This window comes from Mandrillus leucophaeus, unplaced genomic scaffold (genome assembly GCF_000951045.1).
Source record: "Mandrillus leucophaeus isolate KB7577 unplaced genomic scaffold, Mleu.le_1.0 Scaffold136, whole genome shotgun sequence".
Classification (NCBI taxonomy): Eukaryota; Metazoa; Chordata; class Mammalia; order Primates; family Cercopithecidae; genus Mandrillus; species Mandrillus leucophaeus.
This window is the reverse complement of record NW_012101321.1, coordinates 5,487,408-5,507,557: the sequence shown is the minus strand read 5'-3', so window position 1 is coordinate 5,507,557 and position 20,150 is coordinate 5,487,408. Positions and strand designations below refer to the sequence as shown.

At 42.7% G+C, this 20,150-nt stretch overlaps 1 protein-coding gene across 1 annotated transcript in view; it reads left to right on the top strand.

Moving 5' to 3' along the window:
• The window catches only part of ARHGAP10 (Rho GTPase activating protein 10), a 351,063-nt gene that overhangs the window by 84,501 nt on the left and 246,412 nt on the right, over window positions 1–20,150 (top strand). The window contains exons 2-3 of the mRNA XM_011973261.1: window positions 15,018–15,113; window positions 15,187–15,248. Coding sequence (XP_011828651.1) covers window positions 15,018–15,113; window positions 15,187–15,248 — 158 coding nt within the window. The remainder of the gene's footprint in view (window positions 1–15,017; window positions 15,114–15,186; window positions 15,249–20,150) is intronic.

The window sequence follows — 20,150 nt, the reverse complement described above, 5'->3', positions numbered from 1 at the left end:
TAATTCCAAAAAAGGGAAAATACTTAAAACCAAATTATTATGTATCATACTTGTAATAGAGAAAATAAAGACTGTACATCAGTGGCATTTTATACCAGAGACATAATTGTAATCAAATAAATAAAAATTAAAGCACAAAAATCAATTTTGAAAAAAGTTGAACAGATAGAATAATGAACCCGCCATATCACTTGGTGACTAGAGGATGCTGGCATTCTCCTGCTTAGTGTCCTTTGAACTGGAGCCTGAATTTTATTAATGGTCCAGAAAAAGTTCATGAAGGTTCTCATCCTCCTTTGGTTGTATGTGTGTATAGGGGAAGAGAGAATCAATGATGAAGTTAAATCCAGAGTATCAGTAATAAAAAGGTAACTGGAAAATGTGCTTTATAGGCATGTGGATCTTTGTTCAATGAATAATTACTTCTTACATGTCGTTGTGTGATCTTTTCAGTAATCTACCCATTTAGAATCAAAGCTAGTTGAAGTTAGAAAGTATGGATCGCACATCTTGCCACTGTGTACATCTACTTTATACACAGCTAACAACTGTGGGACCCCAGTTACAAAGGCTGTTGGAGGTGAGCCCACTGAGAGCTGGCTGGGAGTTTCTTATGCAGGTTGTATTTGGGTTTTGGAGAAGGTGAGAGAAGTGCATTGTAGGAGGAAGGCAGAGCATGTACAAAGACTGCAAGGAAGGAAACAACCTTGGCATCTTTTTTTTTTTTTTTTTTTTCCAGGAACAGAAGGGAGGCTATTGAAGCCGAAGTTAGGTTAGCTTAGGGGTTGATGAGGCTGCAGAGTGAACAGAGATCAGATCATGCAGGGTCTTTCAGACTCTGGGAAGGAATTGGATTTTATCCTGAATACAACAGAATGATATTGAAGGTTTCAAGCAGGGGAGTAAGGAGATCCAATTCATATTTTAAGTTAAGTTTTGCTGCTGTGTGGGAGTTGGGTTGGAGGAAAGAGTGGGAGCAGAGTAATGTGTTCACAGTGGAGATAGAGAAGTGAGCAGATACGTGGGATGTTTGCATGTAGAGTGGATGTGTAGGGGGTTAAGGGAAAGGCAGGAATCAAGCCTGATTTGTCATAGAATTATTTCTTGCCAAAAATTACAACCTAAAAACATTTGGCATTTTGGAGCATTCTCAACTCTGGGCCCCCTCTGGTTCTGCACTCTTCTCGGACCTCATTTTAGCTGCCTTTTCTCCCTCTGCCTCCTCCCTTCTGTTCTGCTCTCCATTTGTGAGTCTCCTTAGTTTAATTCTCTATTTTCAACTCTAGATTTCCTCTACTTTTTCCTTTTAAAAACAATTCTTGCCAGTTGCCCTGGTGGCACCTGTTGTCCCAGCTTCCCAGGAGGCTGAGGCGGGAGGATCTCTTGAGCCCAGGAGTTCCTGGCTGTAGTGTAGTGTGCGACGTTAATCAGGTGTCTGCACTAAGTTTGGCATCAGTATGGTGACCTCTTGGGAGCTTGAAGAGGAGCCAGCTGGCCCAGGTCAGAAATGGAGCAGGTCAAAACTCCTGTGCTGATCTGTATAGCATCGTGCCAGTGAATAGCCACGGCACTCCAGCCTGGGCAACATAGCAAGACCCTGTCTCTATAAAACACAAAACACCATTCTTTATTTAATCACCTTTCTTCAAATAATCGACAGTCAAAATTTCTGCCCCTGACCTTTATCTGCAACCATTTGTAGAATTTGTGTAGTTAATCTGCTGCGTTCTGAAATAGCTAATGTGCATTTTTTTTTCTTGACCTTAAATTAGCTTCCTCTCTTGACTTCCCTTTTTCTTTTTAATGGTTCCACCAGTCTTTGTCATCCAGACAGGATAACTTAGTAATATGTGATTCATTATTTTCCTTCACTGCAATTCAACATGTAAACTCCAATATTGGTTCTAGGTTGTTGGTGAAGAAACTAAAGCTCGGAAGCATTGTCACCTGCCCAGAGTCACACAACTGGTCACTGGTGACATGGGTTTGTGAGCCCCACTCTGACTTCAGACCCACATTCTCAATCACTGCACTATACTATATGCCAGCGGTCCCCAACCTTTTTGGCACCAGGGACTGGTTTCATGAAAGACAGTTTTTCCATGGATTGGGTTGGGGGATGGTTTTGGGATGACTCAAGTGCATAACATTTATCATTAGATTCTCATAAGGAGCATGCAACGTAGATCCCTCACGTGTGCATAGTTCACAATAGGGTCACGCTCCTCTGAGAATCTAATGCCCCTGCTGATCTGGGACCTGGGGGTTGGGGAACCCTGCTATAGGCCAAGGAGATTTAGGATAACGCTTTTCCAAAAGACACCTAATCTTACTTTGTTTTTAAAATGTGCTAAATTTTAAGGCTGAGACTACTGCTATGAACGACTGTCATACTATCATTTAGTATATTCTCTGTAAGTATGTCACATATAGTATCTCTTTATAGAGATTTTCAGTTTCTTATGGCAGCTTATTTACATTCCTCCTTTTTGAGGGGGAAGAAGAAAGCAGTGATATTGAGTGGTGGGCACAAGATTCTCCCTTTTTTCTTCCCTACCATTACAGGCCAGAGATCATTTACCCTTGCTCTTGCAAATACTGTTTCATTATTCGAAACATAGTTGGCCATCTGGTGAAAACTGTGATTTAAAACTTGCATTTCTTTTATTACTAATGAAGTTGGAAACATTTTTTAGTGTTTACTACTGATTTCTATTTTGTGAATTGCATTCATTGTTCACAGTTACCATTATCCCCATTATTATCATTGGCCCTTAGCTCTGAAACTTGGTAGAGATGAATTAAAAGGTGCAACCAGTCTTCTAACTTCTGCATTAGAAATTGGGTTTAAGATGTCTTACATGAACCTGTGGTTTTTGAGTATTTAACAAACTTTTAAATTAACCATCTGAACGTTTACATCTCATCTTTACAAATTCTGGAAGTGATGGTGAAGAGTTGCCAGTTTGAGAGATTCAGGCTCAGCTAGAGAATGTGTTGGGCCTGAAGTAATGCAACTGTAAATGTATTTGTGAAGAACCTAAATGCACATACAGTGCTTTGCCTTCACACCAAAGACCTCTTTATAGTGCCTTAAGGTATGGTGAAGGCAGTAGCCCAGATAGAAGGCCCTCAGTGACAGTCCCATCTTTTAGAACAGAGCCCAGAGGATTAGGTTCTTGCAAGTTCAATCTGGGGAGTCTTCCTAAAGCCATCATGACAGGGTCTATCACTTCATTAACTCAACAAATATTAACTGAGCATCTACTCTGTGCCTCATTTTGTTCTAGACCCTGTGGTTATGGCAGTGAACAAAATGAGTAGATCTATCCCTGACCTCAGAGTTTCCCTTTGGAGACAAGTTGAGCTCCCCTGGAGGCTCTCCATTCTTGACTTTCTCAAGTCTAACTCCTTCTTTGCTTCCTAGCTCCTTGCCTTAATCCTGTTTCCTGTGGCCCTTAGATCAAACCTGACTTCCTCTTCATTTTCAGTGTTCTCTACTAAGGTCAACAGCTTCTGTTAATAAGGGACTTCTTTTATTCCTGGCTTCACCATGTCCTAGCTGCAACCCTCAGTCCCACCCAAGTCAGGCTGGTAAGTGCTGGCCCCAGGCCCCCAGTGTCCTCTTGGGAGAATTCTCTTTGTCTTGTAGTAGCTTCTCGTTGGAATACTGGCCATTCTTTTAACACATTGGCTTCTGAAACAAGTGTAGAACATGTGTGAACCCACTGTGTATATTGGGATTTATTACTCCCTAGGGAGTTTGGTGTACCTGAGGCATGTGACTTGTGCAGTTCCTCAAGTAACAGCCCAGGAATAATAATCTTGACTTGTAAGCATGGCCACATTATCCTGCAGCCCTGACTGTCCTGATGATTGGGTACCATCCATTCTTTGTTTTGTTTTGTTTTAACTTACTTAAAAGCAGTTTATGCTCAGTGAAGAATATTTGAAAAATACTGACAAATATGAAGTGGCTTTGTTTGTTTGTTTAAACACTGGTTAAGGTTTTCTTTTGGCAGGGGAGCTTACTTTCTAAACAACTGTTTTATGTGCAAGTGCATACTTTTCTCCTGCTTTCATTGATGTTTTACAAGTTGGCATTTATGTCTTATCTGTAACCTGCTTGCAGATTGGTCGCTAGCCACTTGCAGAGTGCAGTTAACAAGAGTGAGCTCCAATATAAAGATGGTGATTCATTTCCAAAGCTAACCTAGAGGAAGAAGCACAGGTGTCCCACCTCCAGATGTACCCCTTAGCTTTTGGAGCAGAAAGTGGGCAGTTTTAAAAGTCAGGGGAGAGTGTGAGCAAGGTGGGGGGGATACCTGGGTTAGCTTGGTGTCTCATCAACGAGGCGGCTGAGCTGGTGACCGCTGGCGTCTTCATGGGCGTGACGAGGCCATAAGCCCCTCAGGTGGGAGAGAGCAGTGTGCATGTTTTTCAGCTGTTCTCTCAAGGCAGCCTCCTGATGGATGAGAGTTCCATAGCAGGCATGCTTTGGTCTGTAACTTGACTAACTCTCGAGGACTTGGATGAACTTAGTAGGGAATGGCGGGTGAAGGAGGGAGTAAAAAGCTATTTTTTAGCATTTCTAAAAGGCTGCGTAGGAAGTGGGGAATGAAAAAAAGAAAACATCTCTTTGAAAAATGGGGTACTTGGTTACATATTTATGTAACACCTTCTCCCGCTTTGAACACAGCTAGTTTTCAGGAGGTCCGGGCCTGTGTCAGTGCGCTCTAGGGTGCTGTGGGTTACGTTGATTCTGGGGTCTGCCTTGACCTTGCTTGTGAGGAATGCTTCAGAGACCTCACTACGCAGCCAGCACATTCGTTTTCTAACAGCCACGTTTCCAGATTTTCTTTCCTTCCTTCCTCTCCTCCTGTTGGCTTTGTGTTCCTCAGTGTGGCTCTCCGTTTCCTGCCAGTCTTCCTGGGGACTCTTCCTTCCCCAGGAGCTGCCCGTAAAACCTTTCCCCACCTCTGCTTCTTTCTTTTCTTCTAATATTTCAACATAATCAAGATATTTTGATTATTCACATACATTTTACAAGGACATTGTAAAGAAAGGGCCTTGTGGCCCAACTGTGGCCTGAGCAGTGTTTGTTCCCCGCACCGAGGCAGCATATTGCGATGGTTTAGACTGAGAACTGAACCCAGGGCCCAAGGCCTGGCTTTACCATTTAATGTGATCTGACCTCTCTGCGCCTTCTTACGCTTGTCTATAAAATACGGTGTGAAAATGTCCATGTAATTTGGTATTGTGAGCATTAAATGCACTAATACATGCAGAGTACTCACTTGGAGCAGTGACTGACACATAGGGAGTGCTAAATAAATATTAGATGGTTATTGCACATACTTAAACTGCTTGGAAGCACTGGTGTGAAAGAATTTTCTAGCTAATAATGAGTGTTCAAATGTCTTTATGTTGAACACAGTTCCTTTTTTAAATGGCCCATCTCATGGATTCAGGTACTGCCTGTTGCAGTTTTTTACATGGATTGGTTTCTGCTTTTAGGAGCCTTTAAAATAAATAAATAAATAAATAAATAAATAAATAAAAGAATTGTATGTGTTAAGGTAGTAAAGTCTTCAAACATAATTTTGGCCTTTAAGGGATGTTTTTGTACTCACTGGCCTATACTGGAGTTGTCACTCACGGCCTCTGCTAGCTACTTCACAGCTCCTGTGAAGGACACCGCTCTGCCCGCAGCCCCTGCTGGGGAGAAAGCTCTCTGAGGACTGTGTCCTCCCTCTTCTCCTTTTCCTGGGGTGGCTGATTTGATTGGGATGGGACACCAGAGAGCTATCTCTGTCATGGCCTTCCATGGGAAAAACACGAGCCAAGCCAGTTTGATTCTCTTGAGAATTTTAGTTTGGGAAATCAGAAGGAAAAAGTCATGGGAGCCGAAATTGAAAGAATGCCATGAGCTAATGGCATGAGGACAGTCCTGCCTGGCAGTGACAAGGCAGCAAACACAGAGTCTGACAGCAAGAATTAATACGAAGTGGAAGAGAAGATGTGACAATTGCACGCGACAGAGAAAACTAAACACAGAGAGAAGCCAAGTTAGGTTAATGGCAGAGGCCCAGGGAGAACATCCCAGACATAGCTGTACTGTGAGTTCTTTCTCACAGCAAGTTGCTCACATGTTTTCCTGGTCTCTTTGTAATTGTATTCTCATTATTTGAAGCTTTGCATTCAAAAGCTTCTAACTTAACAGCAGCTGTATAGCATATGTAGTCCTTTTCCTTTCCCATCGAAAGGATTACTCTCATTTTGTTCTTATTGCCTTAATACCTATTCTGCAGTTTACAGTGACATAAATTGAACTCACTTTTTAGTACTGTCTTCAAGTCTCCATATTCCATGCTGTATTTTCCTGATAGCACTAATTTATTTTCTTCTTTTTTTTTGGAATATGTCTTCTATTGCACTCCTGTGGAATTTGCAAATCTGGACCCCTCAGTTCCTATGCAACACGGGGTTGTGATTTCTCTCAGATCTAGGGCGTGGACTCCTTAGGGCAGCAGCCTCAGCCTCTTTGTATTCATACAGTACTGTGGGCTGTGCTGAGCAGGTGATAGATGCCCAACAAGTCATTGGTCATTTCTCGTGGTTCTTTTAGTTCTTGTCATCCTGGCTTATCTTGGATCACAAAAGAGGATGTTTTAGCCCTTTGCTAGGATGTATCTTTTTTTTTTTTTTTTTTTTACAAGCTTTACATTTATTTGATGGAGAATAAGTATTAAAGAATTTGAGAGAAATGAGGGAGTTACACAGTAACTCTTGGCTTTGATTAGTAACTAAGTTTCTCATTTGTGCTGTGAAATGGTGATACTCCAATGGCGGAGGAGTGAATAAGCTCATATTAAGTGAGATGAACACCTGATATCTAAATCCCTACTAATATTTGCTTTGGGCCCTAAGTGTATACTGTGGTTAACAAAGTAACTTGTCTTGACATTACTGCCGCATGTGGGTTTGTTTTTCTTTCGGTATTCCCTTTTTTAGCATATTTGGGAAACCAGTTTATTTGCCAAGTTACTGTATTTGCTACCATGTTTGAATAATGCTGTGTTTTGTCATTGAATGTAACTTCCATGATCTTTAAAAACAATGCTTTGAAATAGTGTTCTCATCTGTATATTGTGTCTCTCATGTCCTAATTTCTTCTTAAAAGAACTCAAGTCATATTGGAGCAGGGCCCATTCTTAGTGACCTCATTTTAACTGATTACTTCTGTAAAGACCCTCGTTCCAAATAAGGACACATTCTCAGGTTCTGGAGATTTGGATTTCAGTATATAAATTTGGGGAAAACACAGTTTCCATAATACAGAGGAACCACCAGCCTACTAATTACCACAGCACCCATAAACCAGGCTTCCTTGGTGTCAAAGCCAAGAAGCTTAAAAGATTTGTTTGCACCTAGAGCCCACAGTCATTAGGTTGAGACTTGTGAGTCTCACTAGATATTGGCACAGTTACCAGAAAATCCTTAAAGGACTCTCCTCATCTCTCACCTGGATGAGGACAGGAGCCACCTAACGTGTCACCTTCCTGCTGCCGACCTTGTCCACCTTCAGTCTGCTCTCAACGCACGCATCTCTGGGTTCCGCTACTTCCTAGTCATATGACCTTGGGCAAGTTGGGTAACCTGTGTCTGTGTCCCTGTCTGTTGTAGTGATAGTTAACCGAATCTACAAATGTAAAGTGATTGGTAGAGTACCTGATGTTAAAAGGTGTGGTAGCCAGAATGGTGGCCCTCCAGTGATGGCCTGTCCTAATCATCCCTGGAACCTGTGAATATGTTATTTTACGTGGCAAAAGGGACTTTCAGATGTGATTAAAGACCCTGAGATTGGGCGGGGGCGGGGGGGGGGGCGGTTATTTTGGATTATCTTAGGGCCCATTGTAATCACAGTGGTCCTTAAAAGAGTCAGAAGAGATGTGATGACAGAAACAAAGGTCAGGCTGGGCGCTGTGCCTCACACCTGTAATCCCAGCACTTTGGAGGGCCAAGGCAGGAAGATCACTTGGCCCCAGGAGTTCAAGACCAGCCTGGGCAACGTAATGAGACCCCATCTCTAAAAAAAAAAAAAAAAAAACAATGCTTGGTGGTGGTGTTTCATGCCTGTAGTCCCAGCTACTCAGGTGATTGAGGTGGGAGTTTCTCATGAGCCCAGGAGTTCAAGGCTGCAGAGAGCTATGATAGTGCCACTGCACGCTAGTCTAGATGACAGAGTGAGATAGACTTGCTGACACCTTGATTTTAGCCCCATGAGACTTCCCCCATTTTAGACTTCCGACCTCCAAAAACTGTTAGATAGTAAATTAGCGTTGTTGTAAGCCACTGCATTTGTGGTAATTTGTTACTACAGCAATAGGAAACGAATACATAAGTGTCAGCTGTTTTATCTGGTTTTCCTGTTCTTACTGTAAATAAGATTTTCTTTAAACAGAGGAGTCTGTGGCCAAAGACAGTTGGAAAATGAGTGGACTAGGTGGTCACCAGCATTCTTGTCCCATCTCCCATCCTGATGTGGCAGGTACTCTCTCTAAGACAGTGCCTAGCCCCAGTAGTTTCTCAGCATTTGTGGAATGTTTAGGGAGGGCTGGGTGGTGGTCTCCATTGTGGAGCCGCCTGTGGGATTCTCTCGAGTCCCCACATCACTCCTGGAGGATTCTTCATAATTATTTGGCTATTTTGGTATTTGGTTGTTCCTTCATGTGCCATATTGACCTTGAGCTCTGTGTTCCAGGTTTATGGGTGTCTTTTGGGGCCTATGCACCTTTGTGGGCTCCACTGGTTTTCCTTTTACCCCATAAATTTGTCACTTCAGGTCATTCAAGTGACTTCAGATATTATATATTCTGTGATAAGAATTCATTACACAGACACCCCAGGCAAGCTGGACTCAGAGTTAGGGCCAGGAATGCTTTACCGGAATAGAGCCAGAGACAATGTTGGGCCACGAGCTGCTTCTAGAACAGCCTGTGATTTCGCCTTTAGGCCTAAACTAGCCCCGTGATGCATTCTGGGCTTATTGGTTGTTTGCAGCATTTTTTAAAACCTACAAAATGAGTTAGTTATTTGCTTTCTTTTTTAACCTGTACGGAGAAGCTGTAATGCCATTTTTGTATATAGTACCACTGCTGCTTTTGTAAAACAGGAACCCATGAAAGTATGAAGCCAGTCTACAGTGCTAGAGGAATTTCATTTCACTTCAAGTTTCTTGGATTAATGTCAACATTATTTCACTGGCATGAAAGATACTAAGTTTTTAGAGTCTGTACCCTTTAGATAAAACATGAAAGAATTTTGGTGCATGTTTTGATGTGCAGAGTCGGGGGCAGCTCCCTCAGCAGACCTTTGTGTAGTTGATAATCGAATTATTTGGCACTCTACATAAAGAATGTGAGCTTCCAGGTGCAATTTGTCTGTTTTGAAAAGGACTGTGGAATCTATTATGATTTATAAAAAATCCTGTATTCAGATTGAATGAGTGACAAGAGTATATTTATTGACCATATCCTTTTTCTTTTAAAGCCATTAGTAGAACATGCCAACATTTTTAAAAGCATCTCCATTAGTGCTTTCACTGGTGGGATGAGAAGTTGTAGGAGTTAGTAGTGACAACTTCATGACCAGGGCTCAGGCTTGTAACTTAAGGGATTATCGTGCACTGACAGTGCTGCCTAGATGGGCAGTCAAAGTAGGGTGACCCAAACAGAGATGCTCCCCACCTCCAGACAGCAGAGTGTCTGTCTGTCTAATATCTCATGGTCTTAACTAAAAATTGTTGATAAATAGGTGGCTCTGCTATAAGAAATAATTTTCTTATTTGTAGAATCAAGGACAAGCAGTGGCAGTTCAGGCCAGAATCTGGAGGCACTCCACACCTGAATTCAAACTGTGGTTGGATCTCTGCATGTGGTATCCTACCTCTCAAACTCAGCACATCTCAGATAGAACTCCTCATCTCTCAAACTGCTCCTAACCCTGGGAAGAATTAGATCACCTACACTGTCTCTCCTATTTGCCTGCAGATCAAGACACAAAAATTCAAGTCTGGAAGACTCTGAAGTGGCGAGTTCATTTGAAGGGTGCAGGTCACATTCATTCCTCTGTGTTAGCTGTGCTTTTTGTGCAGTCAGACTTGGCATTATCTACCAATATATAACAGCCTTGAGGGTATCTCAAGAGCAGTATTAATTCACAATACTCAGGAATTAGGCAGTGGAGAATAGGGGGCATGGAGGTACAAATAAATGATTTTTCCATTTACTTACAATTCTGTACTAGGGTCCTTTAGAGAGCCTGACGGTTTCACACCAGTTGAGATCTGGGCAGAGGACCTGAGAATAATGTGAAATCTCTTGAAAGATCGAATGGTGTAATGGAAAGGACATTGGTGGGGGTCTGAGAAACCAGGGAGTTGATCCTTTGCCTCCAGGACTTATTACTAGCAGTGTAAAGAGGTCTGTAACTTGATCGAGTCACTAAACTATCTCTGAACCTTTTTTTTAAAAAGATAACACCAACCTCTACCCTCCTGGTGTATTAAGAGTAATTGAAATAATATTTGTAAGTCAATTAGCGTAGAGCAGGCACTCAGTAAAGGTTAGTTGGTTAGGCCGGGCGTGGTGGCTCACGCTTGTAGTCCCAGTACTTTGGGAGGCCGAGGTGGTAGGATCAGCTGAGGTCGGGAGTTCGAGACCAGCCTGACCAACATGGAGAAACCCTATCTCTACTAAAAAATAAAAGAATTAGCCGGGCGTGGTGGCATATACCTGTAATCCTAGCTACTTGGGAGGCTGAGGCAGGAGAATCATGTGAACCCGGGAGGCGGAGTTTGCGGTGAGCTGAGATCACACCCATTGCATTCCAGCCTGGGTGACAAGAGTAAAACTCCGTCTTTTTTTTTAAAAAAAAAAAAAAAAAAAAGTTGGTTAGTTTTCTCTATTCTCCCCACCCTGCGTCTAACTCAGGCAGAGATGTTACTGGTCTTTGTAACTACATTAATCAGTGAGAAACTGCTTGGGTTTCATGTGCAATGATATTGGAAAGAAAATACATTTAATGAAGTGCATTAAGTTTAGCAAACTGCCTTATGCTTTTGTTTTGAAAGGAAGAAGACATCTGTAAAATATGAACTGCATGGGAAAATAAATTTAAAATGCATAAAGTAATGGAAAGGCAATTACATTTATAATTGTTCAAAGAAATAGAATATGCTGTGGTCAGATTTTTAACAGTGGAAATTTTGCATAATAAACTCTGGTAACCCTAGGAGGAGATCATCAGGAAGGGGAAAATGAGTAACAGAAATGTTTTAAAATGAAGAAGTGATATAACTATAATTCTTAGCACAGGTGTAAAGCATGCTATTGGAAATACATCAGATTGGTTATGCAAATAAGCCCCAATTTAATCTGTTACAAACATTTTCAACTGATGAAATTGGGCATGAAATGTTGGAAAAATTGGTGCATTTAAGTTTTAACTTTCCAGAGAGCCTACTATTCTGACCATAAGAAACATCATCTTTAAAATAACCTGTAGCCGTTGATCTAGTAATTTTGGATAAAATAATGGAACAGCTCTAATGGAAGAATATATAGTTTATGCCAGTCTATTCATAGTAATATATAAAAAATACATAGGCAAGTAAATGTAAATATGTTCGTATATATTCTGTGAAAAATGTACACATATAAACAAAATCCTATTGCGATCTGGCAAAGCAAAAAGCAAAATAGAATAATATGTACTACTAAAAATCATAAGTCCACAAACTATCAATATTCAGAAATAGGTAAATGAAATAAATTTAAAAAGAAAGTCATCCTATTATATCTTTTTATTTTGTATTCTTTTGAGATGGACTTTCACTCTTGTAGCCAAGGTTGGAGTGCAGTGGCGTGATCTCGGCTCACTACAACTTCCACCTCCTGAGTTCAAGCGAGTTTTGTGCCTTAGCACAAGTAGTAGCTGGGATTAGGTGCCCACCACCACGCCTGGCTAATTTTTGTATTTCTAGTAGAGATGGAGTTTCACCATATTGGCCAGGTTAGTCTTGAACTCCTGACCTCAGATGAACTCCTGATCTCAGGTGATACGCCTTTCGTGGCCTCCCAGAGTGCTGGGATTATAGGCGTGAGCCACCTTGCCCAGCCTATTACATCTTATTTCCAGTTTTGGCTGCTGTTTCAGGGATATAGAGAAGCACAAGACTGATAGCTTCAGGGAAATGAAGTTCCAGCGTGGGAAGATAGGTAACAATGTGCAAATATTGACTAAATAAATTTGGATGAATAAGTGCTGTGAAGGAAGTAAGACGGCAGTAGAATGGAGAGGATCACGGTGCCAAGGACTGGCCCTATCCTAGGAAGGCTGAGGCAGGGAGGATTCCTGAGCTGAGCTGTGTTGTTGGAGGAGTGGGCCAGTAACGATGTGGGCTCAGGGAACAGAAAGTTAAGGGTTTTCAGACTGGAGTGAGTTTGGTATGTGTGAACCAAGAGCAGCCAGTGTGTCTAGATCAACAATTGTATGTTGACCTGGTTTATATTAAGAACTAAGTTATTTTATTTACTTACTTTTATTATTTTGAGATAGTCTCACTCTGTCATCCAGGCTGGAGTGCAGCGGTATGATCTTGGCTCACTGCAACCTCCGCCTCCTGGGTTCACACCATTCTCCTGCCTCAGCCTCCTGAGTAGCTGGGACTACAGGCATCCGCACCACGCCTGGCTAAGTTTTGTATTTGTAGTAGAGACGGGGTTTCACCATGTTGGCCAGGCTGGTCTCCACCTCCTAACCCCAGGTGATCTGCCTGCCTCAGCCTCCCAAAGTGCTGGAGTTACAGGCGTGGGCTACCTTGGCCAGTTGTTTTTTTTCTTTTTATGGAGACAGGGTCTCCTCTGTTGCCTAGGCTGGAGTGCAGTGGCACCATCTTGGCTCACTGCAATCTTCTCCTCCTGGGTTCAAGTGATTCTCATGCCTCAGCCTCCCAAGTAGCTGGTATTAAAGGCGTGCACGACCATGCCCAGCTAATTTTTGTAATTTTAGTAGAGATAGGGTTTCAGTTTCACCATGTTGGCCGGGCTAGTCTCAAACTCCTGGCCTCAAGTGATCTGCCCACCTTGGCCTTCCAAAGTGCTGGGATTACAGGTGTGAACTACCACACTGGCCACATTTTACATTTTAACACAACCAAATTTTATTTTTCTTTATCAGTTATCTTTTCAATCACCCCCAAACCTAATGACTAAAAGAGCAGCCACTTATTTCAGTGTGTGCTTTACTCACTGGACAGTTACCTGTCCCTCTGAACGGCCTCATGCATGTATAGGGAAGCTCTGCCTCTGCAGGCTGGCTGGCTGCTGCGGCAACTAGGGGGCCACTGAGCCAGGAGTCATTCATCAGTGAGCCGGCGAGCCTGGGCTTGTGCTCATGGAGGGCTTAGGGTTCCGGTAGAGTGGAGCAGAGGTGTGTAACATTCCTTGAGGTGGAGGCTCTGAATTGGCGCAGTGTCACTTTCTCTGTATTCTATTGGCTACAAGACTAGCCCAGGTTCAAGGGGTGGGAAATAGATGAGTTTCCATGGGAGGAACTGCAATGTCAGTGCACTGAGATGTGCCTACAAGGAGGGCTGGAGGATTGGTCCATGCTTGCAGTCCATCCCATTTCACCTTATGCTTGGTGCTTTTCTTCTATACTTTAGGTGTAAGAAATTACAATCCTGTATGATCCAACATTTTACGGTTTTGCCTTTTCATATTTAGGTCTTTCAGTGTTTACATATTATTTTAAAAAATTGAGAACAGCACGATAAACATGAGGAAAAATGAAGTTTCAACAACTGACAGTGGGGGATGTTAAAAGGGTTAGAGGCTGTGCACGTGGCAGAGCAGGGGCTATTTGGGGAATCTTTGTATCTTCAGCTCAGTTTTACTGTGAGCCTAAAACTGCTTTAAAAATAGTCTGTTAAACAATTGTATTACCATAATATGACTCATCTTCATTATGACAGTAATGTGTGAAGGAGACGTACAGGAAGACAGGAGCTGTGTGAAGTGCAGAAATCAGTGAACACCTTCTTAGAAAGTGCTTCAAACCAGAGGCAGGATTGTATACTTGTCAGACTGTGGCCTTTGGACCAGTGGTTCTGAAGAATAGTTAAGCCTTTGCTGCTATTGTTTGTAGCTGTGCCAACCTTACGCAGATTACTCAACATCTTTGAGGTTTGGCCTCTTTGTAAAATGGTATAATAATCTTTATATATCTCTTGAGAATTTTTGAATGAAATGAAATATGCATATCACCTAGCATGGGGCAAGGCCTGTAAAATAAATGTTAGCCTATTTTAGAAGTAGTTTTCCACTCTTCTGTTAATCTCCAATTAAGATGAGGACCTCTGTAGGTCTTTTGCAGAATTAATTGTTCCTACCATTTCTTCTTGGCCTTCAGTTACCTCCCTGATGCTGTTTTCTATGAACATTCTTTTTGAATCTTCTGGGTTTGTCTGACTGGAGTGGTTATTTGGCAATCGGTTAAGAGCAGCTGGTTGGCTGACCTTGGGCTTTTGAGATCCTTATGTTTGAAACCATGGCAGGCATCCAGATCGCATCAAGCCACTCTCAGGTGTGTGTGTTCCTAATCACAGCCTGAACTTTAGAATTGGGCACGTCCTGACTGGAGTGAGCAGAGAAAGGGAGAATACTTTAGGGAACAATGTGAAAGAATCAGATCTGAGGAATAAGAAGGTGGGGGAGGGAATAAACATTTCTCTAGCGTCTGTTCTGTGGCAGGGTATAGCCTAGAAGGCAAAGGCTACCTGGAGCGTGCCAGGTTGAAGATGGTGGGCCATTTGGCAAGGGAGTTGGGTCATGCCTTCTCATAGATCGAGTGGAGGACAGCTCTACAGCTTTACCAACTTTAGGAGGAATAAATTTCTTTTATGGCTTGACTTAAAACAATAACCCAAGTCATCGTTATACTTTTCTTCCTAGGTTTGTCAGTGGCCCAGCGGAAATTTGCTCATTCACTCAGAGACTTTAAGTTTGAGTTTATCGGTGATGCTGTGACAGATGATGAACGATGCATAGGTAAATAAACATGAGATTTTGGTTTGTTTTCCTTTGCCATGGCCACCAGATAATCATTCCTTTCTTGTTACAGATGCTTCCTTACGTGAATTTTCAAATTTTTTGAAGAATCTGGAGGAACAGAGAGAAATTATGGTGAGTTGAGAGGGGTGTAAATTAATAAGTCAGATTTCAAGGGGGAAAAATCTGGTTTTGGAAGCTGGTTCTGGTAGAAGTTGTGATGCATTTATCTCTGAGTACAGTAGTGCATTGTAATGGAAAGATGAGGTTTCAGGAGCCCTGATTTCTAGTTCCATGAGGGGACTGACCACGGTCAGAACTTGGAGAAACTGCAGGACCTCCACCAAGGCCTTGCTTTTGCATCTGTAAAGTGGACAGTGGGACTACATCACTGCTTTCTAGCTTTTTGTTGCAGCAGAGCACTTTCAGTTATGTAGACTCTCATGCAGAAGCTTAATATATTAGGGGAATAAAAGCAGAAAAGCTTACGTAGAAGCAGAGGACAGCTGGGCGATGTTAGCTCCTGACTCATACCCCTGTAGATTTCTAGGCTGCGTGGAAAGGGAGAGAACCTGGGCCTTAGAGGTCTTTGAGATCCCACTTTGCATCAAGATTCATGATCATAACAAGAATAAGAAGAACTACCCTTGGCCAGGCGTGGTGGGTCATGCCTGTAATTCCAGCCCTTTGAGAGACTGGGTGGGTGGATTGCACAAGCTCAGGAGTTTGACACCAGCCTGGCCAACATGGTAAAACCCCATCTCTACAAAAATACAAAAACTAGGCTGGGTGCAGTGACTCATGCCTGCAATCCCAGCACTTTGGGAGGCTGCTGTGGGCAGATCACCTGAGGTCGGGAGTTTGAGACCAGCCTGACCAACATAGAGAAACCCCGTATCTACTAAAAAAATACAAAATTAGCTGGGCGTTGTGGCACATGCCTGTAATCCCAGCTACTCGGGAGGCTGATGCAGGAGAACCTTGAACCCAGTAGGTAGATGTTGTGGTGAGCCAAGATCGCACCATTGCACTCTAGCCTGGGCAACAAGTATGAAACCCCGTCTCAAAAAAAAAAAAAAAACAAAAAAACCCAAAAAAAAACTAGCCAGATGTGGTGGCATATGCCCGTGGTCCCAGCTACTCGGGAGGCTGAGGTGGAAGGATCACTTGAGCCCAGGAGGCTGAGGTTGCAGTGAGCTGAGATTGTGCCACTGCCCTCCAGCCTGGGTGACAGAACAAGACCCTGTCTCAAAACAAAACAAAACAAAAACTGTCCCCCATGGAGTGCTCTTCATATGCAGTGCTGTGCTGAGTGCCTTAAGTGTATGATCTCAATTAACACGCACTCAGCTGTAAATTTGGGAGTTACTGAATAATTGCCTGCTTTTCTGAAAAGCTTACATTACCTTCCTAATGATATTCTTTAATTAAACCAGATTTACAGCAGAATTGCTACTAGGTTATGACACACTATCTATTCTCACCATTTATTTCAGGCTTAAAAAAATACAGATTCAGGCTGGGCGAGGTGGCCCATGCCTGTAATCCCAGCAGGCCAAGGTGGGCGGGTCACCTGAGGTTAGGAGTTCGAGACCAGTCTGGCCAACTTGGTGAGACCCTGTCTCTACTAAAAATACAAAAAAATTAGCTGGGTGTGGTGGTATGCACCTGTAATCCCAGCTACTTGGGAGGCTGAGGCAGGAGAATCACTTGAACCTGGGAGGTGGAGGTTGCAGTGAGCCAAGAGTACACCACTGCACTCCAACCTTAGCAACAGAGTGGGACTCTGTCTCAAAAAAAAAAAAAACAACAAAAAAAACAGATTCTTTTTTCTATATTCTTGAAAATAAGTACTGTCTAGAATTATGTTACAGTGTGTGTGTGTGAGTGGGTTTAGATGTGGTAGAAATAATACTGGACAGATTAGCTAAGTTGGTTTACCTTGACTGTGTGCCAGTGTATTAGTCTGTTCTTACACTGCTATGAAGAAATACCTGAGACTGGGTAATTTATAAAGGAAAGAGTTTTAATTGACTCACAGTGCTGCATTGCTGGGGAGGCCTCGGGAAACTTAGAATCATGGCGGAAGGCAAAGGAGAAGCAGGCACCTTCTTCACAAGGCGGCAGGATGGGCTGAGTGCAGGCGCGGGAAATGCCAGATGCTTATAGAACCATCAGATCTCACAGGAACTCACTATCATGAGAACAGCATGGGGGAAACCACAAGTTACCTCTACCTGGTCCTGCCTTTGACATGTGGGGATTATGGAGTTTACACTTTCAGGTAAGATTTGGGTGAGGGGACAGAGCCAAACCATATCAGCTGGGAGCTGTTCTAAGCTATTTACCTAATACAAAGTCACTGAATTCTCACATCAACCCTATGAGATAGATTCTGCTATTGTTCCCCATTTAACGGATGAGGAAACTGAGGCACTTTACCTTGCCCTAGATCACATGGCATCTAGGAGGTAGAGCTGGTTTGTGTTAAGAAGCTGGCACTCTGAACTATCCTCCCTGTCACTGCAACTGGCTTCATAGGTGTCACTCTAATTTCCTGGGTGGTGGCTGGTGGGTGTTTATGTTGGGTAAGGCTGCAGGAGGACACTGATTTGGATTTAAAAAGTGACAGAGGGCCAGGCATGGTGGCTGATGCCTGTAATCCCAGCACTTTGGGAGGCTGGGGTGGGTGGATCACCTGAGGTCAGAAGTTTGAGACCAGCCTGGCCAACCTGGTGAAACCCTGTCTCTACTAAAATTACAAAAATTAGCTGGGCATGGTGGTGGGCACCTGTAATCCCAGCTACTCGGGAGACTGAGGCAGGAGAATCACTTGAACCCGGGAGGCGGAGATTGCAGTGAGCTGAGATCGCGCCACTGCACTCCATCCTGGGCAACAGAGCAAGACTCCATCTCAAGAAAAAAAAAGTGACAAAGACATATGTCCTCAAAAGCCCTAATGTAATTTGCACTCATTCCTAAATTTTGAGGTAATTTGTGTGTATATAATGCAGATACTGTAGAGGGTATGTGAAGACCCGTGGTCCCATGAGGTTTTTCTGGCACACACTGACAGATTCAATCATTATTCATGTGATCCTGTAGTCATCAATTTTTCAGCTATTTAGGGAAGACTAAATAAAATGGTGAATAAAAATAGCGTCGTGATGTCACCTTTCTAGTACATGGAGTAGATGTGTGGGCTGGTGAGGTACGTGTTTTTAGTTTACGTTAAGAGTGTCAATTTTTCGTTCTTAACCCTCTTTGACAGTTGTACTTTCCTGGCATCCTGAACATTTAGCACATACCTATTGATCTCTTTTTATGTTCCAGTTGCTGTTGAGAAACTCAGGACATAGGTAAGGGCAAAGAAAGCAAAAGTCCCTGTCTTCATGGAGGTTAGATTCTAGGCAGGGGTAGTGAAGTAGAAATAAACCTGTAATCCATTGGCAGGCAGTGAAAAATGCTACAAAACAGTACAGGGCAAGGAGCCAGGTGGGGCGGGGCCACAGCGTATCTGGAGTGGTGAGGTGCTGACTACCTTTTCAGTAGGGTACTGCACAAAGGGCATCATCCTGGTGTCTGGAGGAAGAGTTCCGAGCAGAGTGGTGCTGGATTTTAGCTCTGCAGAAATAGTGTGTGACCGTTGTCAGGCTCAGTATTCTGTTTCTGTTTTAGGTTCCTTGAAATGGAGTGATGAGGTCCAAAAACGGGAACATGGTATTGGCTCCAGGCTGTGTGGTGTAGACAGCATGGTTTGCAGAGCTGTTGTTAGCCAACTGACTGGTTTAATCTCCAGCTGTGATGGAGGTTGATAGGGTCTCTGTGTTAGACGAGGTTGGGTTCCCGTGCAGGGTAGGAATGAGAATAGGGTGGTGTCTGTATAAGGCCAAGAACCTTAGAGAGGAGTGCTGTGGTGTGTCACACACAACCCATTGTGGGAACAGAAACACCTGCTGGAAAGCAGGACGCTGTCCAAAGCTGGGATGGGTGGTAGCCACGGCCAACCACGGAATTAACAGGACACCTCCTAATGCTTTCTTCCTTTTTAGCTTGGAAAATTTCAAACATGTACCAAAGTTGAGAGAAATATACAATGAAACTACATGGACTCAACACCCAGCCTCAGACCAGTCTCATTTCTCCTGTGATCCTTACTCCCCCTGGCCCCCTGCTATCCTCATTATTTTGACAGAAAGCCCAGTTTCATTCACAAATACTTCAGTATATATCTCAAAAAGTGGACACTTAAAAAAACACAGTGTCTTTATCACAATCAGCAATTTCTTAATTTTATGAAAAATTAGGTCATATTCAAGTTTTCCTGATACTCATTCAAATTCTGTCTTTCCCTTCCCCACCGCCACCCCCAATAACAGTTGGTCTGTTTGAATCTGAATCCGAACATATTACATTTAATTGATACATTTCCAAGTCACTTTATAGGCCCTTTTCCCCATCTGCTTTTTTTCCCCTTTACAAGAATTCCTGATCCTTTTATATTTGCCTCAGAAACCTTTAAAATAGTACTTTCCTAAGTTATCAGTGAGTTGGAATAATGAAATTAGTAAAAGTTGAAAAGTTGGACACTTTTAAGCCATATTGACATTATTTAGGTACTTCTCATCTTGATAGTCACTGATCACTTTTTTTTAAGTGGAATCACTGTGGCTACCTTTGTTTATTTAAATACCTTTGAATACGTCCTAAAACATAACTGATGCATTACTAAACATTTGCCTGAAACTTTTGGGTCAGAATAGATACTTGCCTTAAGAAATTTCCAGTGTGATACTGGAGAAGAAGTGGGAAAGAGCTAATTAAAATAGCCTACACTAAGTGCTTCCCAAGACAAGGAATGGGAAAAGAAAACAATATACAAAGTACACCAGCAAAGATAGTGTGACTCACATGGAGTGGGCAGCCCCTAAGCTTGTGGTTGTTAGGAAAGGGTTCATGGGGTGGAGACACAGCAGAGGGCCTTTGTATAGTTTAGCAAGCCCATACCTCCGACACTGGTATAAGGAGAAAAGGAAT